The sequence below is a fragment of the Condylura cristata genome, unplaced genomic scaffold, assembly GCF_000260355.1.
Source record: "Condylura cristata isolate star-nosed mole 26May11 unplaced genomic scaffold, ConCri1.0 scaffold00040, whole genome shotgun sequence".
Classification (NCBI taxonomy): Eukaryota; Metazoa; Chordata; class Mammalia; order Eulipotyphla; family Talpidae; genus Condylura; species Condylura cristata.
In genome coordinates, this window is record NW_004567141.1 from 5229023 (window position 1) to 5256424 (window position 27402).

Sequence of the window (27402 nt, forward strand, 5' to 3'; positions counted from 1 at the left end):
AGCTTCAAGGGGCCTCACCCTTCTGCCACCACCCATCTGCAGGTGCCTCCCTAGAGAGGAAGGGGGTGGCAGCCTCCCTTCCCACTTACTGGCATCCCTCTTTCCCCGCATAGCAGCAAGAGCACAAAGCGCAGTAATTGTGGGCCAGTGGGCAAGGAATCCCCACTGGCATTAGGTCAGACTGCCTGCAGCCATTGTGGGGCCTGCTCCCTTCCTTGGAAGCCGACAGGGGCACAGAAAGCAGAAGGGGCAACTGGGCGTGCAGCCCCTGCAGCAGCAGGAAGGAGTGCAAGCCCGGGCCCTGCTATCACGCAGGCAGCCCCAGGCCACTCTCGGCCCCTCTTCTCTGAGCCCCCAGGACTCTCAAGCTGCCCAACCTCCAAAAAGGGAGATGAGAAGAGGATGTGTGGTCCTGGAGGGGAAGGGTCTGGCAGAGAACCACCTAGACACCTGGCATTACCTGACGCTCCCCCCAGGGCTCGTAGGCTCCAAACTCTTGGCCCCAACTGCCCTGCACCCTAGGTGAGGAAGGGCCCTTCTGCTGCCGCTTCCCCTCAGCCGTGCAGGAACCATTCCAGTGAAACACAGACGACCATGCCTACCACCTGCCCCTGGGGACAGCAGGGGAGCCGAGGCCGGAAGGCTGGCTAGGGGCCCTCAGGCTCTCCTGCTCCAAGCACCTCCCTCACTTTCCTCACGACATCTTGGCAACAGGGGGACCCCGCCCTCCCAGTCGGCTCCTGGGCCCTCCCTGCAGCCTGTGCACAGCTGGGCTTCCTTCCTGTGTGCGTGCGTGAGTCTGCATGTGGTGGGGTGACTACAGGTGGTGGTCCTGGCTGCCAGGGAGGGCAGGAGAGATCTGGAGTCAGCCCCACTGCAGGGCCTAGGGGTCAGTCTCAACCAATCTCCTTCCACTGCTTGTAGAAGTCCAGAACATTCTTGATGTCCACACTGGCATGTGCAGCGGCTTGCAAGGCTGCCTGTGGAAAGCGGGGAGAGATTGCGAGAGGATCTGAACCTACGGGACAAGACACTGACAGGCCGAGGAGGGAATCTAGTCCCATACCTTTCCCCACTCCACCTGGCCCCCTCCTCACCCCCAACCCACCTGCATAGGGCCTGACAGTGCGCTGGGGTTGTCCAGTGGGAGACCTGTGATGATGGTCACCATGCCACTCGGGTCCTCCTCACCTGTCCCCTGGGCCAGAGTCAGCTGTTTGCAGCTGTCCAGAATCTTATAGAGAGTCCTAAGGGAGAGGAGGAGGGCAGTGGGCAAGAGTCAGCATTAGTCTAGCCTGCACAGCAGCATCAGCAGGGCACAGGGGAAGCCAGGCAGTGGGAGGGCACCACGGGGACTACCCCACACCAGGGCTGGGGCCTGAAAGCCGGCCTGCAGATGTGGGCCTGGGGCGGGCAAAGGCACACTAGTGGAGCTCGGGCCCGGGCACCTCAGAGCCAAGGGTGACTCCTCCAAGGTGAAACCTGCAAGACGCCCGGCGGGTCCTGCACCGTGACGAGTCCCTGAGGAGCATGCGTGCAGCAGCCCCGCAGACCTGTGTGAGGCACGAGAGTGAAACTGGAACTTACCAGGCATTTGCATCCTGCCTCTTCAGCTTATGGCGCTCAAAGCTCTTTCCCACCTCTTTCTGGCAGCGAATGTACCTGCAAAGGAGACGGGAGAGTGGAGCTGGCCGAGGAGAGGGAGGGCGCCTTATAAAAAAATGGCCCTTTGTGGCACTAGGGGCTTGGTTGTTTTATGGGACGAGGAGGGGGGTTTTCTCCCAGCTCATCTACTTGGAGCCATTTGAAGTGGCTTCCTGGCTGGGGAGTTCAGCTCACTTTTCCTCCCGATAACATCAGTTCTTTGGTTCCTCCCGGGGGAGGAGCTGGGAGGGGAGAAGCAACAGATGCTTTTCAAGTCAGGACTTCTGGAGACAAAGTCCAAACAAGTAGGCTTTGTGTAGCTTCCTGCCTGCCCTGGGGTGGGCCAACTAGGAGGGTGTGGGGAGCTTTCGCAGTTCTCCCCACACCCACTACCTAGTCCTCTTCCGGCCCCAAAAGCAGGAAGGGTGGGGCTGAACACCTACAGGTTACTTGTCCCTGGATGGCTTCAATGGAGAGGCTCAGGCAGCTCTGCCCTGGTAAACCATCCTGGTAACTGGACTGGCAGGCCTAAGTTTAATGCAGTAGAAACTCCTGCCATCCAGCCCAGACTGGAGCTGGTGGGTCTGCTCCCCTGGCTTTGGTGATCCCAATCTCTGTCTGCCCCGAGGCACATGGACAGCAGGTCAGTGCTCCCCCATGGGCTCCTATGATCACCCCATTTTAGCACTGAGGATCCTGATTTCTAATGTCTTTAGTCTCCCTCCCCAGGTAGTGAGCAAATAGAGCAGGGACTGTTGCATGATTTACCCAGAGGGACACATGAGCACTGCTATCTGGGAGATGAACAGGCTCAGCACAGGTTCAGCCAGGCCTGTACTCACCTGTTTCCTTTCTTAAACTCTGCCTCCAGGTATCGGATCCCATCCCGGGCACCTGGGTGTTCCTTCTTCAGCAAATCCAGGCCATCAATCACTGGCGGGCAAGGAAGACACAGGTCGGACAAGAATGCTGCGGCAGGGGCTCCGTCAGTTCTTTGAAAGAACCATACTCTGCCAGCCACGCACCTGGCAGTTTACCAAGTGCTTTCACTTAGATTCTCTCAACTGTCTCATGAGTCAGACTGTTACGCCTGCTTCACAGATGAAGTAACTGAGGTTCAGAGAGGAGGAGGATTTGACTAAGACCACTGTGTGAAAACAGAGCCCTAAATAAGTCTGTCTCTCCTACTTCTCCAATATGCTCACCTGTCCTCGGGATGACGACGATGAAGCGGCCACTGGTAGCGAGCTGGCGGATGACAGGGAGGTGGAGGCAGAGGGCCTGGGTGTCGGGGACGAGGTATGGAGACATTGCTGACTGGGCTTTGGGCTGCTGCAGGCTCCCCTCCAGCTGGGAGACCTCGAGCTGGTGAGAAAAGGCAAGAGCGGGGGAGCCATGTGGGTCCCTGCTGCCTGGGAAGGGGGAGCAGAACGGCACTCAAGGTGGCTCTCACAGGCTCCTCCTGCTGTCATAAGGGTGAGGGCCACCTACTGATGACTTCGAAGGACAAGTAAAAACAAAGGTTAAGGAAAGAGAAAAGAGATGGAAGTGAAGGGAAAAGGGGGCACTGGATGAGAAATGAGCACTAGGAGGGCATTCCAGGAGGCCACAGCGTGCCATGGTTGGTGAGGGAGGCTCTGCCCGCAGGACAAGCAAGAGCAGAAGTACAGGCCCTCATTTCCTACCTGAAGCCGTAGCTGGGCCATGTCTCTCATTAGCCTATTCCGCCGAGCTTCTTCCTGGGCCTAGGAGGGAAAAAAAGTCAAGTGCTAAGCTTGGGCAGAGGAGTTGGAGCTATATTCCTTTCTCCAGCCACCAGAGAGCCAAGAGGAATCCGGGGTTTGAAATAGGAACAACCTCACACGAAGTCCCCTCCTATCATTCCTGCTAAATGAAGGGGTGTGAGGCACAAGAAAAAAAATGTTCCTAGGGTGCAGTGTGAGTAACTTCTACTGCCAGCTTCTGCTGCAGCACCCCAGGCAGCCCAGGAGAGGGAGGGAGCAGATCACCACGCAGGAGCACCGGGCAGTGCCTCCTTGCTCTTTCCAGCCTATCCTCAAGGGGAGACCCATCCAAGAGCCCCTCCATCCTCTGTCACTATTTACTTGCCAATTTCTCCCGCTTCTACAGCTTTAGTCAAGATCTGACCACCTGCGTTCCAGATCCACATCGCCAATGTCCGTCTGACAGCCCACCTGTTTCTCTTCCCCTGGGACCTCCAACTTGGTGAAAAAAATGTCTGCCCCAGTCAGAAGGCTGAACCTGACTTTTCCTTAAGTTAGATTTTCACTCCTGTCAATCCCTCCTCCTCCCTCCACTTCGACCACACAGCTGTTAAGTCTGAGCGACCATCTCCTACCAGGTCTCTGCCTCTAACCTAAACCATTACTCTGCCAGCAGCCAAGGCAGTCTTTCAAGACTCACACCACGTCCACTATAGCCCTGACTCAGAGGACTGTGAGAGTTTTCTGTTGTCTCCTGAAGTCCAAATTCCACAATACAATCTAGAAGATATGATTAACGATGGGAACTTGCCTGAAGAGATATGGGGAGTCACTGAAGGCTCTTTCACGAGCAGCACAGCATCAGAGTGGTGCTTTAAAATATTCATCTGGGCCCTCCCTGGTGGCGCAGCGGGTTAAAGCACAGCACTGATAAGCTAAAGCCACTTCCACATGAGTTCGATTCCCGCCTGCCCCGGAGGTGACCACATGGCGTGGCAGACCTCTCCTGACCCATCCGCTGCTCCCCTCAGCAGTGTACTTCGTCGATCTGCCTGTTCTGCTCCCCACTCTGTCTCTGGTGAAGCATCTCGCCACCCCTGAGCCTCTGGCCTGTACCCCAGTTCTGTATGTACAAATAAATAAATCTTTAAAAAAAAAAATTCATCTGGAATGTATCATCTCATTCTGACCATCTGGTGACAACAGACAAAAGCAAACTGAGAAACACCCCACAATATGATCAGTACTGTTCAGAAGCATGAGGAACTGGAAAGATAGACTGGAGGAGACTAAGGAGCCGTGAAAGCCAAATACAGTACAGTATGGGATCCTGGACAAGAAAATAGGTATCAGTGGACACACTTATGAAACCTGAATGGATTGTCAACTTAATGAGACTGCTGCAATCCACAATCCTATCAGTTTTCATCATCATCCTAGTTATGCATGTCCACAGTACCCCTGCAGGGTTCTGCACAACAGAACAATTCTGTCCCAAATGCCAACAGTATCCCCAGGGAAAAACTGGTAGGACAGAGGGGAGGCAGAAGACCAGCACCTCAGTGGGCATGTTCCCACAGGCCCTGCCAGCAGGCTGTAAGACAAACTTTCCCTCTTTGCCCTGCAGAAGTCAATGACAAGAATGTTACTTTCAGGCTATAGTTGGAATTGTGAAGCCCCATGTTCCAAAGAAAGGATGTGGGTGCTTAGTACACGTTCCTCCCGCCACTCAACACCTGCAGGAAGGTGGGAGCTCTGGTCAGGAGAGCTGTGCTAGCTGCACTCCAGGGTCGCCAGTCTAGCAGGTCAGCCATGCTGGCCTACATATTCCCTGAAGAAAACCCGGGTCCCTATGTTAGGCAGGAGCCCCAGAAAGTAGAAGCAGCAATCCTGGTGGTCACTCTAACCCCCACCCCTACAGAGATGCTCAATCTCCACAGCACCTTAAACAAGAGCCTGGGGCCTTGCTGGTGGCACAAGGGTTAAAGACACAGCACTATCAAGCTATCCCTAACCACTGCAGCCTAAGTTTGGTCCCTGGCCAGGGAGCTGACCCACAGGGTGAGGCAGACCTCTCCTGTCTCGCTTACTGCTCCTCTCAGCAGTGTACTTCTGTCGATCGGCTTGTTCTGCTCCCCACCCTGTCTCTGGTGAATCCTCTCAGCCCCCACACCTCGGGTGCAGTTCTTGGATGCATAAATAATTAAATTTTAAAGAAAAAAGCCAAGATCCTGATCTGTCTGGCCCCACAGCCCTGGTTCCCTGTGTCTTCTGTCACTCTGTGCTGCCTTGTCTATGAAATGAGGACACACACACCTCCTCATAGGGCCAATACAAAGGGTTATATGAGATGTCATATGTAAATCAAGCTTTTGATAGAAAGCACTTGATAAAAGACAGCTGATGGCAACATGACCATACTGCTGCTCTGAGGGGACAAGCCCGCGGGGCAGGACTGTGACCCAAGCAAAGCAGGAAGCACAGACAGCCTGTGTCCAGGCTGGCATGCGATGTTCATACCACATGAAAGGGGCTTCCAGGCACCAGCCCCAGGAGTCCTGGGCGCTTCAGGCTAGAGGAAATGCCTGCAGAAACTCTCAACATTTTTGGAAACTGTGTAACTTCCCCGTGATTATTTTTGTAACCCCCCAGTGTTTTCCCCTTTGGAGCAGCAAGGAAAGCCTTAACACAAAAGGTTTGTAAACCTCAGGGAGTGTGATGAGAACAGGGCAGACAGCGAGGGCCAAGCCTGACTCACCATGCGGAACTGAGCCTGGGCCTGCTGCAGCAGGCTCTCCTGCTCAGACTGAGCAATGCTGACGAAGATGCCGACTTCAGGGTTGAACTGCAGGATGCTGCCTTGCAGGCGGGCAACGAAGTGGCCAAAGCTGCGAATGCAGCAGATGCGTACGACCGACTGTTAGGAGACACCAGACACCAGCTGAGCGGAGCCCTTGAGCCTCTTTGCCCATCCTGGCCCCCTCCCTTCTATACCAGCCACCCCAAGGGCTGCTAAGAGACGGGTGCAGGATGGAGACAAGGAGCGCCAGGGCTCAGAGTCTCTAGCTGCCAGAAAGAGTGAGCAAGTTGGGCAGGGAACTCCTAGGAGGATTAGAGAATCAGGGCGGAGAAGAAATAACAGGCCCATGCTGAAAGAAGGAGACGTGGGTGCTAAAGCCACAGTTCTCTCCTGGGCTGGTATAATGAGGAACTGATTAAAACTGGAACTAGATCAGCACCTCCCAACTTTCTTATCCAGAGCCCTCAAATAAAAAAGACTAAAGTCAAGCGACTGTGGATGGAGGAGAAACCAAGGCATGTACTTGGGGAGGGGACTGGGACCCTTGGATGCCCGCTGCTGCTCCCAGATGGCCCACAAGATGACACAGATTCAAGAATGCAAGTCTCTGGACTAGAGTGGGCAGCACATGCTTGTCCATCTCTAACTTTCTCATTGTCTGACATTCAGCTCAGAGGCTGTGCCCAGAGTAGAAAAACAGACCCATGAAGATTTCAGATCCCTATTAATTCACTGGTGCTGTCCAGCACAAAATGTGAAGGGGAGGAGGCTTGCTCTACAACAACAGACCTATGAATGCCTGTTACCCAAAGAAGGTACTAGCACAAATGCTCACTGAGCACAGACTCCTAAGCTGCAGCCCTGGACCGTGTGTCTGACTGTCACGGAGCTCATGGCCTGAGAAAGGGCAGCCTCACCTCCTCTAAGGCGCTGAGCAGGGGCCGATCTGTATCAAAGTTAAGGCGCCTGTGGGCAGCCCGGAGGGGCGGCAGGTTACGAAGTGCCATGTCCTCTGGGAGCAGCAAACCAGAGGGCAGGTCAGGCAGTTCACAACCTTCCAGAAGATCCTGGACCTCGGGACACAGGGCCAGCCCTGGAAAGAAAAAGGACACACAAGAACATCTATGTGTGAGAGCAGTGATGCTCTCCATCAGTGATGCCGTCCTTAGGGTTCCCAGGTCAATAAGACAAGACAGAAAGTGAAAGAAGGAAAAACAGATGTGCGGGCCAGTTCAGCAGAGCCCAGGAGAGACATGCTGAGGGTCAGAGGGCACAGCAAGTGAGGAGAAGGGGCAGCTGGCGTGGGAGGCTCCCTGGAAACAGGGGCCTACACCCAGACACACATGACAAGAGGGCTCCAGAGGGAGGTGTAAAGGGAGTGAAGAGCCTTTGGTGGGACCTGGAGGTAAAGGGTGTTTTCCAGCTTGAAGGTAGACGAGTAATAAGCCAGACTGATGAGCTCTGGAGGCCAAAATCAGTTTTTAATGACCAGGCTGTCAGTGTGATACCAGAAACTGGGCCTGGTTTTCAGGCTTCTTTATTCCCGCTTGTACCCACCCTGTGCTTCCTGTAGGGAGCGCACACCCTGGCACACCGGCCACCTGTCCACAGTGGGGCAGTGTTGGTATGGGAAAGTGGAGAAACTAAGACCACAATGAGGAGACTGGGCACAGAATCCCATTAACCTCCTTACCCAAGGGCCAGGTTACCAGGAAGGGGGGATGGGCTCAGTGGGCCAATGATGGAGAGTAGACAGGAAGAGAGTGCCAGAGACTCACCAGACTCTTGGAGTTCACCAGCTGCTGGCAAAAGATTCAGCAACACAGACAGGCGGTTCCATAGACTTTGAGAGCTCTGGGGGAGAGAAAGAGGCCTTTGGTTAGTTTTTTTGGGGGGGATGGGGAAGGCTACAAGCAAGAAAAGCATGGGGTGAAGGGGAGACTGTGATTACAGTCTTAAAGGATCTGCTGGAGAAAAGAACAAAAAAGGCCCAGGAGCTTGGAGAGAATTTGAAAAACAGAGAGTTGGTCTCATAAGGAATGAAGAAGGCCCATGGAGGTGAGGAATCTGACCACCAGCTTCATTACCCTGAGGGTACGACAGTACAGGAAAGATTTTTTTTGGATCTTGGTAGTAGGAAAAGCTGGCGCACTGGCAGAGCCTTCTCCTTGGCCAGCATGGGCCTTTCCTTTCAGCCCTCCCTGTGCCCACCTCTATCTCACCTGTCACCAGACATAGCACAGCTAACACCAGAGTGTGCCTGGCCCAGGTCCAAGCACTCTTATCTAGGGAGTCTAGGGAAGGAGGCATAAAGAAAAGGGTCTTCCACAGCAGGGCAGGTGTGGCTGGAACAAAGTAACACTAATAAAAGCCTTAAAACTAGAGGTGCCAAGTTGAGACTCAGAACCCAAGAGGCTGCCACTGCCCTGGCCAGCCGCCAGGCAGCCAGTCTGACCCTTCGAACTCCATGCAGGGCACTCCTTCAGCTGTTCCCCTCTTAGAATATCACAAACCCTGTCTAGTTTCCTAGGTCCCATCTCTCTGTCACTACTCAGTGCTTTCTCCCCTCTGAGGACTCTCATATTTACTTATTGAGTTTAACCCCGGTAAAATAGTTCCATCAACATTACTCATAATGGCAGGTTTTATGCCTCATTGGGTCTACACAACAGAATAATAAGCAGCTCTTTCACTTTCTCAGTCCACAAAAATTATATCCCAGGCCACAGGCTCCTTGAGGGCAAAGGTCACACTGCTATAAAAAGTATAAGGGCTCAACAGAAGGATAATGACTATAACTGCTCTTATTTTTTAAAAAAGATTTATTTATGGATGCATATAAGATCTGGGGTATAGGTCAGAGGTGCAGGGTGAGAGGATCCACCAGAGTGTGGGGAAAACAGAAGACCCACTGAAATGGCTGCTAAGCAGCAGGCGAGAAGGGAGAGGTCTGCTGGGCCAAGTGGGCCAGCTCCTGTCCAGGGATCGAACTAGTGGTACAGTGGCTGGTGACAGCTTGATAGCACAGACTCTAACCCCTGTGTCACCAAGGAGGCCCCAACTGGCTAACCCTCCTCCAGCACCATGAAACCTGAAAGCGCACAGCGGCCTACCTGCGCACACACGATGATGAGATCAGGGTTGGTCCGCAGCCAGTCTAGGAAAACCTTCACTGCGGGAAGCAGACCTTCAGCCACCAGGACTTGCAGCTTCTCCTGAACGCTGCGCTCATTCCGGCAAGAACGCCCACTGGACTCGCTCCCTTCTGACTCTGAGCCTTCCTCAGAAGCTGGAATGGGTGAGAGGAAATGGAATGAGTAGGTATACAGAACAGAGTTCAGCTGTATGGGGGGGGCACACCCCTCAAAATGATATGAGGAATTCAGGTATGAAAGGTGGGGAATTTACTTTCAGGCCCCTTCCTGAATTTTCAGATCCCACTAACTGGTTGCTTTAAAGCCACGAGCCTTGATGTCATTTAAACATCTGATTCTTGCACACTCAAGTTGTAAGGATACCCACAGCAAATCAACTCAGCTGATGTTCATGAACAAAGTCAGAAGGGAGCTAGTGATGAGGGAGGGAGAACAGGGATACCCAATAAACAGAAGTTCTTCATCTCCTAGCTCTGCAATGCTGCAGGTTACACCTGGGCACTCCATCTCTGAGCATCAGCCGCCTCACTTTCATTTATGCAGTATTTCCCAAGTTCTACCCACATACCAGGAACTACATTAGGGACTGAGAACACAAAACACAAGCTGTCCTGGCCACAGAGGCTCACAGTCTAGTTGGATAAACAGATAAATCAACAAACAACTTGACTTAAAGGGTTGAGGATGTGGTGATACAGGTTACAAGAGCCCTCAGGAAGGAAATCTAACCTAGCCTTGGAGAAGTCGAGACCAAGTAACTTAGAAGCTAAAGTGTGAGGTTCCCCGATGGCACAGGGGTTAGTCTCAGCACTCTCAAGCTACTGCCAGCCACTGCAGCATGAGTTCGATGCCCAGCCAGAGATGACCCACAAGGCACAGCAGCCCTCTCCTGTCGTGCCTGCTGCTCCCCTCAGCAGTGTATTTCAATAGATCCACTCTTCTGGTCCCCACTGTCTCTGGCAAATCTTCTTACCCTCCATATCTCTGGCCTACACTCCAGTTTTTGTGTGCATAAATAAATAAATCTTAAAAAAGAAAAAAAGAATCAGGGCCCTCCCTGGTGGCACAGCAGGTTAAAGCACAGCACTAAGATGCTAAAGCCACTTCAGCATGAGTTCAATCTCCGCACCGGAGGTGACCACATGGTGCAGCAGACCTCTCCTGGCCCACCCGCTGCTCCCTGTATTTCAGTGTACTTCATCAGTCAGCATGTCCTGCCCTCCACTCTGTCTCTGGTGAATCCTCTCACCACCCCCGCACCTCTGGCCTATATCCTGGTTCTGCATGCATAAATAAGTAAATTAAAAAAAAAAAAATCAACTAGTGACAGCCTGAAGGAAAGAGGAGAAAAGTATGGTCCAGAACAAAAGAGCACAGAAGAAGAGAGGTAAAGGAAAACACTGAGACTAAGCTAACTCCTCCATTGGAAGACTGCTGAGTGCAACATGACAATACCCAAGGGGCCCAGCCTAGTGCCTACTAGAGTAGGTGCAAAAATTGTAGACTGGAGCCCTCTTTGGTGGAGCAAGGTGTTACAACACAGCACTATGAAGCTACCCAGTCATTGCAGCACGAGTTCGATCCCCTGCTGGGGAGCTGAACCACAAGGCTCAGCAGACCTCTTGACCAGCCTGCTGCTCCCCTCAGCAGTGTATTTCAGTACATCTGCTGTTCTGTTCCCCACTCTGTCTCTGGTGAATGCCCTCACCACTCCCACACCTCTGGCCTGTACCTCAGTTCTGTATGCATAAATAATTAATTTATGCATACAGAACTGGGATACAAGCCAGAGGTACAAGGGCGGTGAGAGGATTCAGCAGAAACAGTCGGGAGCAGAACAGGCAGATTGACGAAATACACTGCTGCGGGGAGCAGCAGGAGAGAGAGGAGAGGTCTGCCACACTATATGGATCACTTCTGGGGCCAGGGATCAAACTCATACTGAAGCAGCATCAGCCAGCTTCACAGTGGTGCGTTCCAATCCACTGTGTCCCAGGAAGGGCCCTCAAATAGATAAATCTTAAAAAAAAAAAAAAAAAGGCTGCTGGCCCAGGAAGCTCCCTTTGAAAAGAGCTGTCTCAGGTAATAAATGTCATTCTCATCTACCTGCTTCAGTGGGTGCTGTTTTTTCCTAGCTTCTGGGACCCCTGGCAGGACCTGGAAGAACACCAGGAGCAGAAACTGCAGCCACTACTGTTTGCACGGAGGGAAGCCCTAAACACACAGGGTAAGGTGGTGGTGGTGGGGGGGGGTGAAGAGTAAGACCACAAAATGGGATACAGTTGGCACTAAGCAAATGAGGAAAGTCTCAGGAAAAACTCCAGGCTTGCAAGGCAGAGGAAAAGTAAGGCAGCAAGGGTGGATGGGGTAGAGGCTTGCACACAGAGGAAAGTGGCAACTTCAAGTGAGTGGCCACAGCCTGGAGATGTGAGCCAGGCCAGATGAGGAAGAGGCCCAGATACCTGGCTCTGAGGGTTTGTCCACATCCCCATTGACACAGGGCCTCTGGCCGTCCAAGGTGTGTGGCTCAGTGCTGGGCTGGAGAAGCAAGTTGCTGAAGGTTGGGGCCAGTCGAAAACAGCGTTTGGTTTGAAACATCTGGGTGGACATGGCTTGTAGATTGCTGGCAAGGCTAGCCTCACTTGGGCCCACGGGGCCATTGAGGGACTCAGGAGCCTCTGACTTGACCTTAGAGGGTTCCAGGGCTGGGGACCGTGTCCCCGCTTCATCCTCCATATCTTCTAGGTCAGAACGGGACTCTTGGCTGTTCATTTCCGAGTCTGTCTCGGCATCAAAGGCCGTCCCCCCACCTTCAAGACTCTTGTCAGAGGCACTGTCCGAGCCCTCGCTGGCCCGTGCCGAGTCATGGCTCGAGTCTGATTCGAAGCCTTCACTCAGGTCACTGTCATCACCAGCTTTGGGTGGGTGGCGGCGGCGGCGGAGATGAGAGAGGCGGGAGAACTTCCGGCTCTTTCTGACCTCACCTGTTTGAGGGACTGTGGGAGGAGGCTCAGGACCAGGCTCCTCCTTCTCTAAGGGTTCCTTGGACTCTGGTTCATCTGTGGAAAGAGGACAGGTCAGGAGGGGTCTAGGGAAAAATTGGGGCTACTGGAACTGAAGGTGGTACACTTCAACACCACCTCCTCTGCCATACCTCTGTTCCCCCCGCCCCCTCACTTTCCCACTTTCCACAATCACAATCCACCCCCAGTCTTGCACCTGTGCCATCGCTCTGAAACGCCGGGACAGGGTTCTCACCCTCTTCTAGCTCAGACTGCAGCCGTATGTTGACATGGTTGACAAGATGGGAGAAGAGGGCCAGGGTGAAGGCAATGGCTGCACTGTACTGCTTGGAGCCTGAAGTCAGAGAAGCCTGACATTAGTAATCCAGGAACCTGACAATCAATTTCAACACTATCCCAACTGTCTACAACCTTAGCAAGGATCCAACTACCTCTCAAAGTTTCTCCTAACATAAAAAAGGCTTTCTCAGGTCTCCGCACTATTAGTGGAAATATGTCAGCTCTCCCCATTCTTCCCCATACGAGCATATCCTCTTATCCTGACTCACCTTCTTTGACCAATGCACCTACACATGCAGTCCTGCCACTCCTTACTCTATGTACACCTCTGCTAGAAAGTTTCCAGAACTGCCTAACTGCCCCTACCAGCAAAATCTGAGTTTTGTCTGGATTATCAGCTATGTATCCCACCCCTCATCAACCAAGGGCGTGTATTTGTGGAAGAGAAGGAAAGGAAGTATGCTGTCGTTGCCTTTGTTCTTTCACAAGGAGCTCCTCAGGGCAGGAATCCCTACTCCTTACTGCCTCACAGCCAAGTAGGGACCCAGGCAGTGAGGGGCTACTTGTGAAAGGAAGTTTATGAATAAGGGGTCGCAACGAGGGGTATCTCTGGTGTGCCACTGCAACATGAATCTGATCCCTGACCAGGGAGCTGACCCATATAGTAATACAGACCTCTCTTATCTTGCCCACTGCTCCCCTCAGTGGCATATTTCAGTAGATCTGCCTGTTCTGCTCCCCACTGTGTCTTCTTACCCTCCGTCACTCTGGCCTATATCCCAGTTCTTGTATGCATTAAAATAGAAAGGCAGGGGGTGGCGGCAGCGAGTCCCCCAGAAGTAAGACTGGGAGAAAAGAGAGGCACAGGGAGAGTTACCTGCTCTTTTCAAACTATGCACACCCATAAGGCAGATGATGATCATTTGAAAGATGAGAAGGTCTGGGAGAAAAGCATATCCACTCTCATACTCCTCTTCATCCTCACTGGCCAGGCTGAGGTTGGGTGAGGAAGGCAGGTAGAAAAGACAGAGGTTGAAATCCTCCAGGACTGACTGGCAAAGTGACGTCAGCTCTGAGTCCACGGAACTATGGAGGGGGAATAACAGGTCAGCGATGGGTGCTGGGTCAGGGGAAGAGTTGGGAATCCTGAAGTGAGGCACCGGGGGAGCAGTGGGAGACTCAGTGCTGGACTGATCTATAAAGCAGAAAAAACAGCTCGGGAAGGGCAGTGTGCAAGGAATGGGGGTTGGATTCCCACTCAGCCACTCCTTCAATCTCATTTTGTGCCAGAGTGAGCTGCTCTGGAGAACAGGCACAGAACTCTTGGGCAGTCAGGGAAGCCAAGGAAGGATGCGCTAGCTACAGAATTTCAACCGAGAGGCAGAGTTCAACAGCTGCTCCTTGCCTCAAATCCCCTTCTGTAGAAGAGCCACCTGGGTGGGGTTTTTTTACACTCTCTCACTCACCTGCTTTTAGGCTGCAGGAGGCTTTGCAGATACATAAAGTTCACCAGCAACCTTTTAATGTCTTTGCACCTGAAATGAGAGGCACCTGAGGTAAATGGTAAGCAGTCCAGAGTGCCTGGGACCCAAATGCACCAACTATAGAAGAACCCTCCTCCCCGCAGGCCCCACTCACCGTTTCTTGCTAGGAGAGAGTTTCCGAGACTCACACTTCTTCAGCTGGTGGTACATTTTGGCTGCCTTGTCATACAGCCGCTTGAGGTTCCCATAAGCCCCTTCGAAGGACACTTCTGACTGGATGCTGAAATAAACAGAGGTGAACTACCAAATCTTGGTGGGAAGAAGTGAAAAGGGGAAAATGTCATTCTACCAGGGCTTCGGGGAACAATGTTTCTAGTAAACATAGACTGTCTCCCACTTTCCATGTACACACTCAGGGTAAAACAAAACAGCATGAGGCATTTCAACCTATCTTTCCTAATATACAATTTCCAGATTAAGCAGAATAAAAATGTCTTCATCTAGAAATAGGACAATCAATCCTACTCTGTTCCAAAGTCATCATCTCTGAAATAAGTTTTCCTCCAACTTTTTCTTAAAGCAGAGAGCACTTAATAATAGGCAACATGTAAGAAGCATTTACTACATGTGAGAATATTTACACTTTATTTCAGCTAATCCTCACAATACTCACTGAATGCAGATTTGCACTGAGCACCTCACTGTCGGGCACTGTACCATAACACTGCCCACATTTACCAATGAACAAGCAGAACCTGAGAGAACAAGTATGTTGCCCAGTTCACATAGCTAGTACCTGGCACCACCGTCTCAGCCCAATCTAAGACCTCAATACTACACTATAAGCCACTCACTATCTCTTCTTTGGTCTTGCTTTTTAGAAACAAGCAAAGCAGACCAGGTGAATGCTAGTAAGAAACCAGAAAAACTGTCTGGGGTGAAGTAAAGATAGTCCAGGTATTTGATGATACTCCACCCACTGTGAAGTAGGTTCTGTATCTCCTCCTCCTCCTAAATCTTGGTAGAGGGACAACACAACTGCTTTGAGTAATACTGCAGAAGTGACCTGACAAAAAGTGATTTCTTGACCCAGGCCTCAAGGAACCAGCAGATTCTAAGTCTCTTGGGTCATTATGCACTGCTGAAGCCTTTAGCCACCATGTAAGACGTCCATCTACCCTGAGGAAGAGACCACATGGAGAGACCCTGAGCCTACATAGAGGGAAAGAGGTCCAGATAAACAACCCTCCTAACATGTCAGAGCTTAAGATCCACTGAGCGCTAACGATGGACCACAGACTAAATCCTACCCAAAAGCAACAAACCAAGAGTGGCATTGTGTTTACATAGCAGGATAGACCCTTAGTGGGCATATCCCAAACCTGGATGTGCGTGGCTCTCTTTGGAAATGACTCACCCAAAAATCATGTTCATAAACACGATGAGAGAAGCATGACATGTAAGGGGGGAAGGGAGCTCTGTGCTCTGAAAGCACAGGAATGGAGAAGATGCCACAGATAACTAGCAATCACGCTTCAAAATGAATACAGTGGTACAGGACACCAGCCTGTACTGATGAGCAGAAAACAAATACTATGCTGATAGAAGGAATACTAGTTTAACTAGGTGAAACAAGGACTATGGCTCATAGGTTTATAAGGCAAAGAGAAATATTTTACTTCACACTTAAGTATTTGGCCACTTAAACTGTGAAGACCACCTTATTATCTTTGCTTTGGGCCTCAATTCACTATACAACTTCTCTTTCTTTCCCCCCAGAGTGAGCATGAACACAGTATCCCACTAACACAAATTACACAGTCAAGTCTCATGTGTGTTTGGGGAAATCAGAAGGGTCAGCACCCTGGTGTGCAATGAATGAACAAGATTCGCCCTCAGAAAACCACCTTTGTGATCATGGTACCTCCCCCACCAGGGGAGAGAGGAGACAGACTGTGTGTGTGAGATCATGGTATCTCTCCTACTGGGGGAGAGAAAGAGAGACAGAGTATGTGTGTGTGTGTAGTGTATAAAATCTCTTCTATGAATAACTTGGCTTCTGAGACTTCAGGCCTGATTAGGCGACAATAGTAGGTTCCCCAGTTTTCGTGGCAGTCGTTTTGGTTCACCTATCATGCTCATATGCATTTGGCTATGATGACCAAATCAGTGACCCAAGCCTAATCAATTTTGTGTGCCCTGAAAAACTCTTTTACTGAATTCTGAGTGTCAAATCTAAGGTAGCAGTTACAATGCTACGCTTGTCCATGACAGGCTGTCATGTCTGTTACCTCAAGACACTGAAGTTCCACAGCTTTGAAGCCCTTATCAGAGGATCCTTCAGTAACATTTTTTAAAAAAGATTTATTTATTTATGCATATAAGAACTAAGGTACAGGCCAGTGGTGTGAGGGAGTGGGGTGTGTGTGTGAGGATTCACCAGAAACAGATGAGTAACAGAACAGACAGATGTGCTCTAATACACTGCTGTGGGGAGCAGCGGGAAGGTCAGGAGGTTTGTCACGCCATGTGGGTCACCTCCCTGGTCGGGGGTTGAACTCATGCTGCAATGGCTATGGATGGCTTTATAGTCCTGTGCTTTAAGCTGGTGCACCACCATGGAGAGTTCCAACTATGGTCACATTTTATCAATATCAAAATTCCTCCTTCTTCAGGAAAATAGCAATCCTGTGTTCTACACAGTGAACAACTATTTTAGCTGCCCAAGTACCTACAATCCAGGGGACTGTGTGAAAAGTAGCAGGCCTGTGTTGGGAACCTGGCTAGGGAATTCCTCGATCTTACCATTCCTCTAGTTATCTAAGTCTGGAGCTATGCAAGCAAGGGAGGGAAGGAAAAGAGCAAACAAACTGGAATGGTATAGTTATGAAAATAAGGCTGGAGAAAGAGCAAATACTCACCAGCGCAGGTAGCAATACATGGCCTCCACATTATAGTACTTGCTGCCTGCAAGGGTGCCCAACTGATTGAAGGGCATTCCTGGAAAAGAACAGGCAGTCAGTGGCCATATCCTCACCCAAAGTTGCTGAGAATTCACAAGAGTTAGGTCTGCAGGTGACAGTGTCGGGATTAGCAGCCTAATCTTGTTCCCTCAGCGAGGTTACTGGCCTTATCTCACTTCCTACCAGTTTCTTCCCACCTGGCATGCCAAGGATTTCAGCACTGACGATACGCCAGCCGTGGTCTGTCCAGGCTGGCAGCACTCCGTGGAGCCCTCTCCTCTACTGCAGTCCAGCTTCTCACCTGAGTTCTCCCTACATGCTGCCCCCATCCGTCCCTGCAGTCCCTTAGTCCTCCTCGCACTGTGTCTCCCACAGGGGCAGCAGAAGCAGCTTCTTTCTACAGAGACCCCTCAAGGAAGCTATCGTCTCTTTTCTTGCTTTTTTGCCTCCCTCTTCAGTTGAAAATTTTCTCATATCTCTTCCCTTCCCACCATCTCCTGACTAGGTTACATAAGGATAGAATACACAACTGAGGTAGAGTAAGAAAGAGATGAATATAGTAAGGAGCTAGGGGAGATGAGTATGATCTACCCAATATCCTCTTCCCCTTGGAAAATGCTTCTGGGTTGAGACCCAAACAAGTCCACTTACCAATCTGGGGAGCTACTGACAGGGCTTGATAGTAAAATCTTTCAGCTAGGAGCTCAGTGTCTACACCAGCTAATTCATTCTGATAGCGCGCTGCAGAAGAGAGGAGAAAGGGAACACGTAACTCCAGGTTCCAGAGATAACTCCCCTTGCCTGGGAGTCCACTCTGCGGAGCTGTAATATGAGCCTAGGAGGAAGATACCTGAGCCAGGAGGCAGGGCTGCTTGGGTCTCTGGCACAGTCTTATATCTGCATGACTATGGGCAAATTGTTCAACTCTCTCTTCCTTGCTGGTAGGTTCAAAATGTAAAGAATATTTAGTATTTATAAAAGAAACAGGTTCTTCTTGATTATCTCTTCCCAATGAGGGGGAGCTGCAGTCTATGTAATTGCTTGGAAAGCTCTTTAACATTTAGTCCTGGATTGCAACCACTCTATTCTAGAGAAGACATAATTAGTGACTCTTGGTCAGTCAAATGTGAAACACTGGTTCTCTCTGTTCATAATGCCTATGAGGGGGGGGGTCCAGGAATGGGTTAGGGGAGGGGGAAGGGTCTCAGTGAACACTAATGTATCCAACAACCACACACCATCAGTCTAATGAGGAAACTTTGTCTATCAAGACTAGAGCCCAGAGGTTATAAAGCAAGAAAACAATTTTCCATTCTGAGAAACATTTGTCAGGCATGTTAACTCCTCCCTGAAGACTAACTTCAATTCCTCTAGGAATCTGAAAAGAAAACTAAAGAGAAAGAATTCTAACTAAAATTTCCTAACCCTAACTTTCTCAAAGCTCATCTTCCTTTCTCCTGTATTTGGGATTCTCTCTGACTCGCAGAAGAGAAGTGAAAAGGGATCACTGAAAACCGACTAGAGGGAAAAAGTTATCAGAAGCCAAACTCCTCCTGCTTCCTAATCATGTAAAGTGTGGTACCAACAAATGAAGCAGGCTGAGCCCAAAACAGAGAAAAGGAAAGGTTCATATTCTTACACAAATCCCCCAGGTACACTAGACATCGGTGGCATGCCATCTGTGCCCAATCCATCTCCTTCCCCGAGGCCGACACTGGCTTCTTGCATCCTGAGAGAGAGAGAGAGAAAGAAAGAGAGTGTGTGTGTGTGTTGTGAGCCTGTCCTTTGCCCCATCTGTGGGAAAAGCCCTTCCTTGGTAGAGAAAGGAGATCAAGAATCCAGGATTAGTCTTAGAACATTGTCTTATGAGGCAGAGAAGACACCCATACAGGACATTCAAGTTCACAGGGGCACATAGGTAGGCTTCACTCACTGGACTGAAAGGAAATGGAAGAGGCTAGGGTTGTCAGTCTAGAACTGCTTCTGGGTGAGGTCATGGGAAAGGTCATTATAGGAAGATATGAGGCTCAAGTGTCAGGACAGCCATGGATGACCAGGGTAGAGGCTCTGGGTGCAAAGTAAAAGCTTGGGTAAAGATGGGAAACTTGTCCAGAAAGAATGGAATGTGAATGAGGCCAAAATAAATACTCCTGGTTTCTGCCAAGTGACAGAGGTCCATGGAGAAGGCAACTAGTGGACAGTATGCATGTGCAGTCGACACAGCAAGTTTGCCTTGCCTGATGACCGATGGTGGCCAGAACCCAATGATCCCAGGCTTTCCTCTCTCCCTTCACACAGCAGCCTGAAACTTTGAATCTGAGCTCTCTGGGAGTCAGTTTTCCCATGTGCCAGGTACTGGCCTAAGAATTTTACAACATCAACTTAATTTCACAGCAACCCCACGAGGTAGTTATTTCTTAATACTCCCATTTTCCAGCTGGGGAAATCAAAGTCACACAGTGAGTAATCTTGTGGCAGCGCCAACACAAAAAGGCAGCCTGGCTCCAGACCGTCCTCTCACCTACCCTGCCTTGCACGCGTTCTGAGGTAGTAGCTCCCAGCTGAAAAGCCCTTCCTAATGTTTCCTATAGAGAGATTTAATTAAATTAATGGAGAAAACATTAAAGAGGAGAAAAACTAGAATGGTCTGGGGAATTGACCCTCTGAAGTAAGGTTCTTCATTTTTCATTAGGCTCATGGACGCCTCTGGCCTATGAAGCCTTTCTCAGATTGCTGGTTTGTGTTTTCTTTAACAATTTATTTTTATTTGTTTATGCATACAAGAACTGGGGAGTAGGTCAGAGGTAGGGAGTAGGGGGCGAGAGGATTAATCAGGAAGAGAGTAGGGAGCAGAGTAGGTGGATCTACTGAAACACATTCCTGAGGGGAGCAGCCACTAAGATAAGAGAGGTCTGCTTTGTCATGTGGGTCAGCTCCCTGGCTGGGGATGAAAATTCATGCCACAGTGGCTAGCAACTGCTTGACAGTGGTGAGACTTTAAGCCCTGTGCTGCCAGGGAGGCACCTCCCCACCTTTAAAAAAAAAAAAGGAAAAATTTGTTTTAAATTTTATTTCTGCACACAAGAACTGGGGTATAGACCAGAGGTGCAAGGGGTGGTAAGAGGACTCACCAGAGACACAGTTGGGAACAGTATAGGAGGATACACTGCTGAGGGAAGCAATAGACAAGAGAAGTCTGCTGCACCATGTGGGTCACCTCCCTGGCTGGGGATTGAACTCACATCACAATGGCTGGTGATAGCTTGATAGTGCTGAGAGTTTAACCCCTGCGCCACAAGGGAGACCCCAGATTCCTGCTGTTGTTTTTTTTTTAAACAAATAAAATACAACATTGGGTCCTGATACATAAAGTCTATGACCTCATGAGGGCTGAGAGAGGCTAAGCAAGAGGTAGAGGAGTTGGAAGAAGTGTGAAGGAGCTCTAAAGGGTGACTGAACTGAAGAGAAACTACCAAATAGAAAAGGCAGTAAACTAGAGTCACCAGTACTCAGGTGGCTGAAAAGGGATTATCCAACATTTCTGAAAATTCCAATACTTTTATCAAACATTGGAAAACAAGTTTCTAAAGTTAAACTAAACAGTGCCAGTCAAATTCAACTGGAAGAAAAGAAATGCATAAATACCATCTTCCAGTGCCAGACTTACTCTAGAGATCTCTCCATCCCACCCTTCCCCTTGACTCCACCTCAGTCTACATCCTAGGTCTTTTCCCTTCCTTAAGGTTTTTATCTTAACTCATATACTTACTTGGATAAATCCAAACTTCATGAACCATTTGTAGGTCTTATTAGAATTCTTTCTGCCTGGCTGGGCCACAAGCTACCTGGACTCTGAAGAGTAAGAAGGCCAGAGGTACAGGCATATGAATTTGCTCCTCAAGTCCACCTTTCAGATTTCACTGACCTATGAGGGGGTCGGTGACATGGGTCCAGTCAATGCAGCATTGCAGTTCAAGTTGGTAGTGGGACTGGATGTAGAGAAGGAGATGCTGGTAAAAGCCAATACCAGCAACCAAGTGGGTCCTGTAGGCACATTCCAAGGTGCTCCGGCTGTGAATATGCTGGAGATTGAGAATGGAAAGGGGCTGGTTCAACAACAAGCTTAGGATCCCCTGCCCGTCCCTTGTTTTTTTTTTTTTTTTTTTTTTCACATTAAAGCAAAGCTTGTTCATGTATTTTTTATAAATAATGTAACATTTTATTTTTGTCTTTAAAATGTATTTTATTTACTTATGCATACAAAGCTGACATTATAGGCCAGAGGTGTGGGGGAGGGGTGTGTGTGAGAGGAGGATTCACCAAAGGCAGAGTGGGGAATAGCACACCCTGAAACACACTGCTAAGAGGAGCAGTGGGTGAGACAAGATAGGTCTGCTGAGCCATGTGGGTCACCTCCCTGGCCCCAGGAATAGAACTTGTGCTGCAGTGGCTGCCAACAGCATCATAGTGCTGAGACTTATCCCCCTGTGCCACCAGGGATGCCCTCTACCATCTCTTTTTTGGCTCCCCTATCTCCAACCATGCTCTTCCCCCCTTTCTTTTCTATCTCTTCCTTCCTTTAGCTTCCCCTTTTAACACAAATTTCTTTTCAAGTTCCAGGATGTCCCTTACCTTTTTGTTAGTCTTGATAAGCTGTATAACTTCATAGTATACCTTTCTCCACAGCAACTCCTCAGCCTTCCTCCCATAGTCTACTGGGTGCAGGAACATAAGCTTGACACAGAGTTCACGAAGCCTGGCGGGGTATAGAGAATATGAGAGGGAATGCCCATTCCTTGAGGGGGATACAAGAACTAAGGGCAAGGAGGCATTGCCAAATCAACGCACTCTAAGTCTCCCAAGAGATATCCTGGGTCAGTATGACCCATAACTGCAGTCTTGAAAGGGAACAGACCCCCAGAAGAGAGTCAGGGTAGTAAGAATCTCAATAAATCACTTTCTTTTCTTTTTTTAAAAAGTGTCACTGATAGCACTTTTTTTTTTTTAATGAAAAGATTTTATTTATTTTTGCACAGAAGTAGGGTGTAACCCAGAGGTGCAGGGAGTCACTCTGGTGAGAGGATTCACCAGAGACAGAGTGGGGAGCAGAACAGGTGGATCTACTAAATTACATTGCTGAGGGGAGCAGTGGGTGAGACAGGAGAGGTCTGTTGTGTCATATGGGTCAGCTCCCTGGCCAGGGATCAAAATGAGACCATATGGTAATACCACTGAGACTTAACGGAGACCACGAGGGAGACCCTCAATAAGTCATTCTCTTCCTAACCTTTTTTCTTTACTACAGCCAACTTTCTTCATTCATATGCCATCTTTATGGCATCAGTCTATTAAATGGGGTAGCTGCAGATAAGAGTGGCCTTCTTAGGAAGGTCAGAGACTTTACAACCCATTCTAGTGCCATGAGGTCAGGCGTAAGTGAGCACATGTATCTATATAGAGGGATAGAGAAAGTGAGGATTGTGATTTAGAAATCTGTAGCTTACTTGTTCCTTAGGCTAATGTTCTCTGGTTTGAATACTTCTTGATAAGCGGTTTTGTTGCAAAGTATGAGATCAAGTCTATGCACAGCCTCCACCACAGCCCTGTAGGGAAATATAAGCAAACAGTCCTTGAGCTACACATAAGGCCCTAAGATGCTAGGAAGAAAAGCTAAGAAGGAAAAGCTGAAGAATCAGGAATGGAGATATAACAAAGCCACAGGCTGGGCACTATACAAAACAAGATGAATACATTTTCCATTCTGACACAGCAGAATGACTCCCATACCCAGAACATCTGGCAGTAATGGAGACTTTTTTTTTAAATAAAAAAAATAATAATATAATAGTTTATTTTTACATCATTTTGTGCCTTTTTCCATCTCAGTTGTAATCCCCGTGGGCTTCCCATCACCAGCTCACCCATGTGCTATCACCATAGTCCAGGGCACTTCCCTCCGTCCACCGTTTTGATCCTATTCCCCACTCCACCCCAATAAAATGTCTCTGACATATAGTTGTTCATTATTATTATTTTCTCTCCTGGTCCTTTATACTCCTGATATGAGTGAAACTATCTGATATTTTTCCTTTTTTTTCTGGCTTATTTCACTAAGCATGATCCTGTCCAGCTCCATTCATGTTGCTGCAAAAGACATGTGTTTATTTTTTCACTGCTGAGTAATATTCCACTGTGTATATGCACAACATATTTTTAATCCAGTCATCTACTTTTGGGCATTTGGGCTGTTTCCATGACTTTCCAATTGTAAATAGAGCAGCAATAAACATGGGGATACAGGTGTCTTTTTGAATCAGTGTTTTTGTGTCATTTGGGTAGATACCTAGGAGTGGGAAGCTGATGGAGACATTTTTAGTTGTCACAATTTGGAGTAAGGGGGTTGCTGCTGGAATTTAGTAGTCCTGCTAGGCACCTCCCAAAGCTGATGGAGACATTTTTAGTTGTCACAATTTGGAGTAAGGGGGTTGCTGCTGGAATTTAGTAGTCCTGCTAGGCACCTCCCAAAGCTGATGGAGACATTTTTAGTTGTCACAATTTGGAGTAAGGGGGTTGCTGCTGGAATTTAGTAGTCCTGCTAGGCACCTCCCAAAAACACAGGACAGTCTACCATAACTACTCTGCCCAAAACATCAACTATGGGAAAGCAGAGAAATCCCATGATATGGGAAAGAAGATTCTTCCAGTGGGAGGGCACAGACTATGAAGTGAGGCAGAAAATCAAGGGTGTAATCCCTGGCTGTGTCTTACTAACTGTAACTTTGAGCAAATTACCTTGTATCTTTAAGCTTTCATATAAAAAAAAAAACTGGAGATGATGATAAAAATAGTAGTCATCTCAGGGGACTGTTGTAAAGATCATATGAAATAATTTATATTCAAAATTGGCATATAGTAGGCATTCACTAAAACAATAGTGGTATGAATTATTATTATTTAAAGGTTTATTTTATTTAAAGGTTTATGGCAGCACACAAGAACTGGCATACAGGCCAGAGGTGTGGGGGTGAGAAGATTCACCAGAGACAGAGTGGGGAGCAGAACAGGCAGATATAGTGAAAAACACTGCTGGGGGGGGAGCAGACAAGACAGGAGAGATCTGCTGCGCCATGTAGGTCAGCTCCCTGGCCAGGGATTGAACTCAGGCCACCACAGTGGCTGACGATAGCTTGATAACACTGACACTTTAACTCCTGCACCACCAGGGAGGCCCTCTATGCTAGGACTTAAAGGGGGAAAAAAAATTAATTTTACTTATTTACGCATACAAGAGATGCCATGTAGGCCAGAGAGGTGATAGGATTCAATAGAGACAAAGTGGGGAGCAGAATGGAGAGATCGAATTAAATAGAAGGGAGGCGGGCACTGCGCCAAGACAGGATAGGTCTGCTGTGCCACGTGGGTCAGCTCCCTAGCAAGGGGACTGAACTCAGGCTGCTGCATGATAACTTCATAATGCTGAGACTTAACCCCTTGCACCACCAGGGAGGCCCTATGCTAAGACTTTTTTTTTTTTAAGATTTATTTATTTATGCATACAAGAACTGCGGTATGGGGCAGAGATGTAGGGGGTGAGAGGATTCACCAGAGACCGAGCAGGGAGCAGAACAGGCCGACTAACAAAGTACACTGCTGAGGGTAGTAGTGGGCGGGACAGGAGAGTTGTCACACCATGTGGGTCAGGTATAGTAATATCTTCACAGTACTGTGCTTTAACCCCTTGCACCACAAGGGAGGGCATTCTCCTTAAGAGTCTTAATCCAAAATAATAATAATAATAATAACCACAGCTCAAGGAGTTTCTAATTGCAAATTCTTAAATGTGAGAGAACGCAGCATTTCTTTCTCCAATTCCTATCAGGTCATAAACTCTTCCACTAAACTATCATCTCCTTTAGAAAATGCACAAAAACTAGTTTTGTGTCTCACTATTATAATCTCAGGGTTAGCACATTATCAGAAAAAGAAAAATATGTCTAAAAAAAGTTAATGGACCTAATTAAGTGATGTATGTATCCCTTCCAACATCCCTTCTCTGTTATGGGAATTCCCCAAATTTACTAAAGTTCAAAGTAAGTGCTTAATAGTCTAGTAACACATTTATCTTGGGCAGAGAACTCAGACCTCCTCCCCCACACCCAGTTCTTTCCACACATCACCACTGCTACAATACATTATAAAAACAGCAACCACAACCTTAAATTTCCACCCTGCTCAAAGCGACCAAACGCAATTAGAGACACCCATGTGCACACATGTAAGCCTCACATGCAAACACACCAGTCATTCAGTTCTGGGGGCAGTGGGCTGAGAAAGAACTAGATTTGAGAAGGAATAGAAGGATGACCAAAAGTCGGAGGTAAAGGAATTTAGCAGACACTGACAAGCAACAGTGACACCTGGCAGCATAATGAGGCACACGTACAGCCCCCAGATAACTCCTTATTCACCCAGAGACTGCTTGGGGCAGCCTACAGTGGAGCCCAAAGGCAACTGGATTGTTTCACTTTTCTATTTTTGGAAGACCATACTCCCCTCCTCTGCCTTCTGGCTTGCAAAGCCAGAGCAGACAGGATGTCTATCAAGGGAAGAAAGGTCGACAAGCTCTTGACTATTTCACTGCCAAGAGGGGACCCAGGACTTTTAGGGTAGTGGTATGCAAACACCTCTATATAGAGAGGCTGAGCTAAATGAAAACTTCAAGCCCCACTCCCAACTAGAAAGCAAAAAAATCAATTTGACCTCTATGCTTATTCTATTGTGATCCAGTTCCAAAGCCCCAGTTCCAGCTGCCCCATTCAAAAAAAATCTCCCACCCAGGGTGGGAAGAACTCCTACTACTCTGTTCCTAAGTGAATAAAGAGACAAAAATGAGACTGCAAGGATGTGAGTGGCACTGTGAAGATCAGAAACCAAGAATGGACTGGCATCATTATAAGAGTAAGACAGGATTTTCAGGAGTCCCGAGATGCCCCAAAATGGGTACCCGTGACCTAAGAACACCGTAAACGGACTTCCAGTTCATCACAACTACACTTGCAGCCTCTCTTTTCATTCAGATTCCCCCAAATTAGCTTACAGGGCATTCACAGCACATGCAGTCCAGATCTCTCCTTTTAAGGATACGGGAACTGAGGCCCAAGGTCACGCACACAGAGTGGTAAAGCAAGGACCTGAACTTCAGACTCCTGATGTCAGCCCAAGGCTCTTTCCCGTAGATCCTAAAGGGGTTCTAAGCACCCTTCCCTCCCTTCCGGGTTTTTCTCCATCAGTGACCCCCATCCTCACCTTCCTAACCCCTCCAGGTACCAATTCCACCTTCTTAGCCCACTTGCGCAAAGCCCAGTTCCCGCCCGACGCTCACTGCGGAGGAACTCCTCCACGTGCTTCTCCCTGCACGCCTCCCACCCACCCAATTCCTTCCTTCAGCTCCTCGCCGGGTGACGGGCCCCGTCCCCCCCAACCCACTCCAGTCCCCGCTCCCCACAAAGGTGCACGTTCTTCCCTCCCCGCACTCAAGTTTGGCAATCGGACCCCGCCCGCCTGGGAGGCCCCGCCCTTGGCTGTCCCCCTCCCCTCCCCCCTCCGTCGGCGGCTACACTCATCACGCCCCGGCCCCTCTCACCGGTAAAGCCGCTTAGTGTGGAGGACCTTTGCTTCGGGCTCGCTGCTCTCCCCTGTGGGGGGGCCTTGGCTCATGGTGCCCGGATCCGGGGGCGGCTCCCGGTCACAGGCCCCCGCCACCCACCACTACCGCCATCACTGCCGTCTCGGGGTGTAGCCGCAGCAGCCACAGCCGCCGGCCCTGCTCGGCCGCCATCGCTGTGAGGCGGCTGCCCGCGAGAGCCCCTCCTCCGCCTGCCAAACCTCGCGATAACAGCTGCAAAGTTGCGGGCCAGTGGCCTGCTCCTGCCAAATCTCGCGAAACTCGTTTTCCCTCCAGGAAGTTGCCAGAACTAACTCTGGGCGGACTTGGCCTCTTTCCGGCTTCTCCAAGCCCTTGAGAAAAACTTTATTGACAAAGCTACCAGAGAACGGACAGTGGACCCAGCGAGAGGGCTGAAGCTAACTGAGGAGGTTGGGGCAGATGGGCTCACAGCTAGGAGCATGACTTTGCTTTGTCCTACAGTGATCGCTTGGTCCCTCCTTCAGCCTTCACTCCCCCCACCCTCCCTCCACTTGAGCCTACCCTCTCTGTTTTACTGGTTAGAGTAATTCCAATTCTCCTTTTCCCTCCAATAAACAAGCAAAGAAGTCTTAAGGTTTCCATACAGCTGAGCATAACATGAGAATAGGGGCCTCTAAGACGTGA

General features: G+C 49.4%; 1 protein-coding gene across 2 annotated transcripts; it reads right to left on the minus strand.

The window, feature by feature from the left end:
- Nucleotides 1-806: 806 nt before the first annotated feature.
- Nucleotides 807-26934, minus strand: SMG5 (SMG5 nonsense mediated mRNA decay factor). 2 transcript variants are annotated; one of them, XM_012733293.1, is made up of 22 exons: nucleotides 26716-26934; nucleotides 22577-22675; nucleotides 21705-21828; nucleotides 20998-21154; nucleotides 18712-18801; nucleotides 17724-17813; nucleotides 17031-17109; nucleotides 14264-14389; nucleotides 14092-14160; nucleotides 13503-13711; nucleotides 12582-12680; nucleotides 11786-12382; nucleotides 9282-9457; nucleotides 7947-8022; nucleotides 7086-7261; nucleotides 6127-6285; nucleotides 3330-3389; nucleotides 2850-3009; nucleotides 2487-2577; nucleotides 1588-1662; nucleotides 1109-1247; nucleotides 807-980 (listed from the first exon to the last, which is right to left on the minus strand). In XM_012733293.1, exons 1-22 carry the CDS (start codon nucleotides 26787-26789, stop codon nucleotides 897-899), a joined length of 3009 nt encoding a protein of 1002 aa, XP_012588747.1. In that variant the 5' UTR covers nucleotides 26790-26934; the 3' UTR covers nucleotides 807-896. The 2 variants fall into 2 exon arrangements, with proteins under 2 accessions (XP_012588747.1, XP_004693900.1); XM_004693843.2 differs by having other exon boundaries at nucleotides 12543-12680.
- Nucleotides 26935-27402: the final 468 nt, after the last annotated feature.

Coding starts and splice junctions, on each gene's coding strand:
- SMG5 (XM_004693843.2), bottom strand. CDS start 26,789: ATGAGCCAAGGCCCCCCCACAGGGGAGAGCAGCGAGCCCGAAGCAAAG. Junction 13,712..14,091: donor CTCCTGCAGCCTAAAAGCAG/GTGAGTGAGAGA, acceptor CCCCCTCCATAG/TTCCGTGGACTCAGAGCTGA. Junction 981..1,108: donor CACTGTCAGGCCCTATGCAG/GTGGGTTGGGGG, acceptor CGCTTTCCACAG/GCAGCCTTGCAAGCCGCTGC.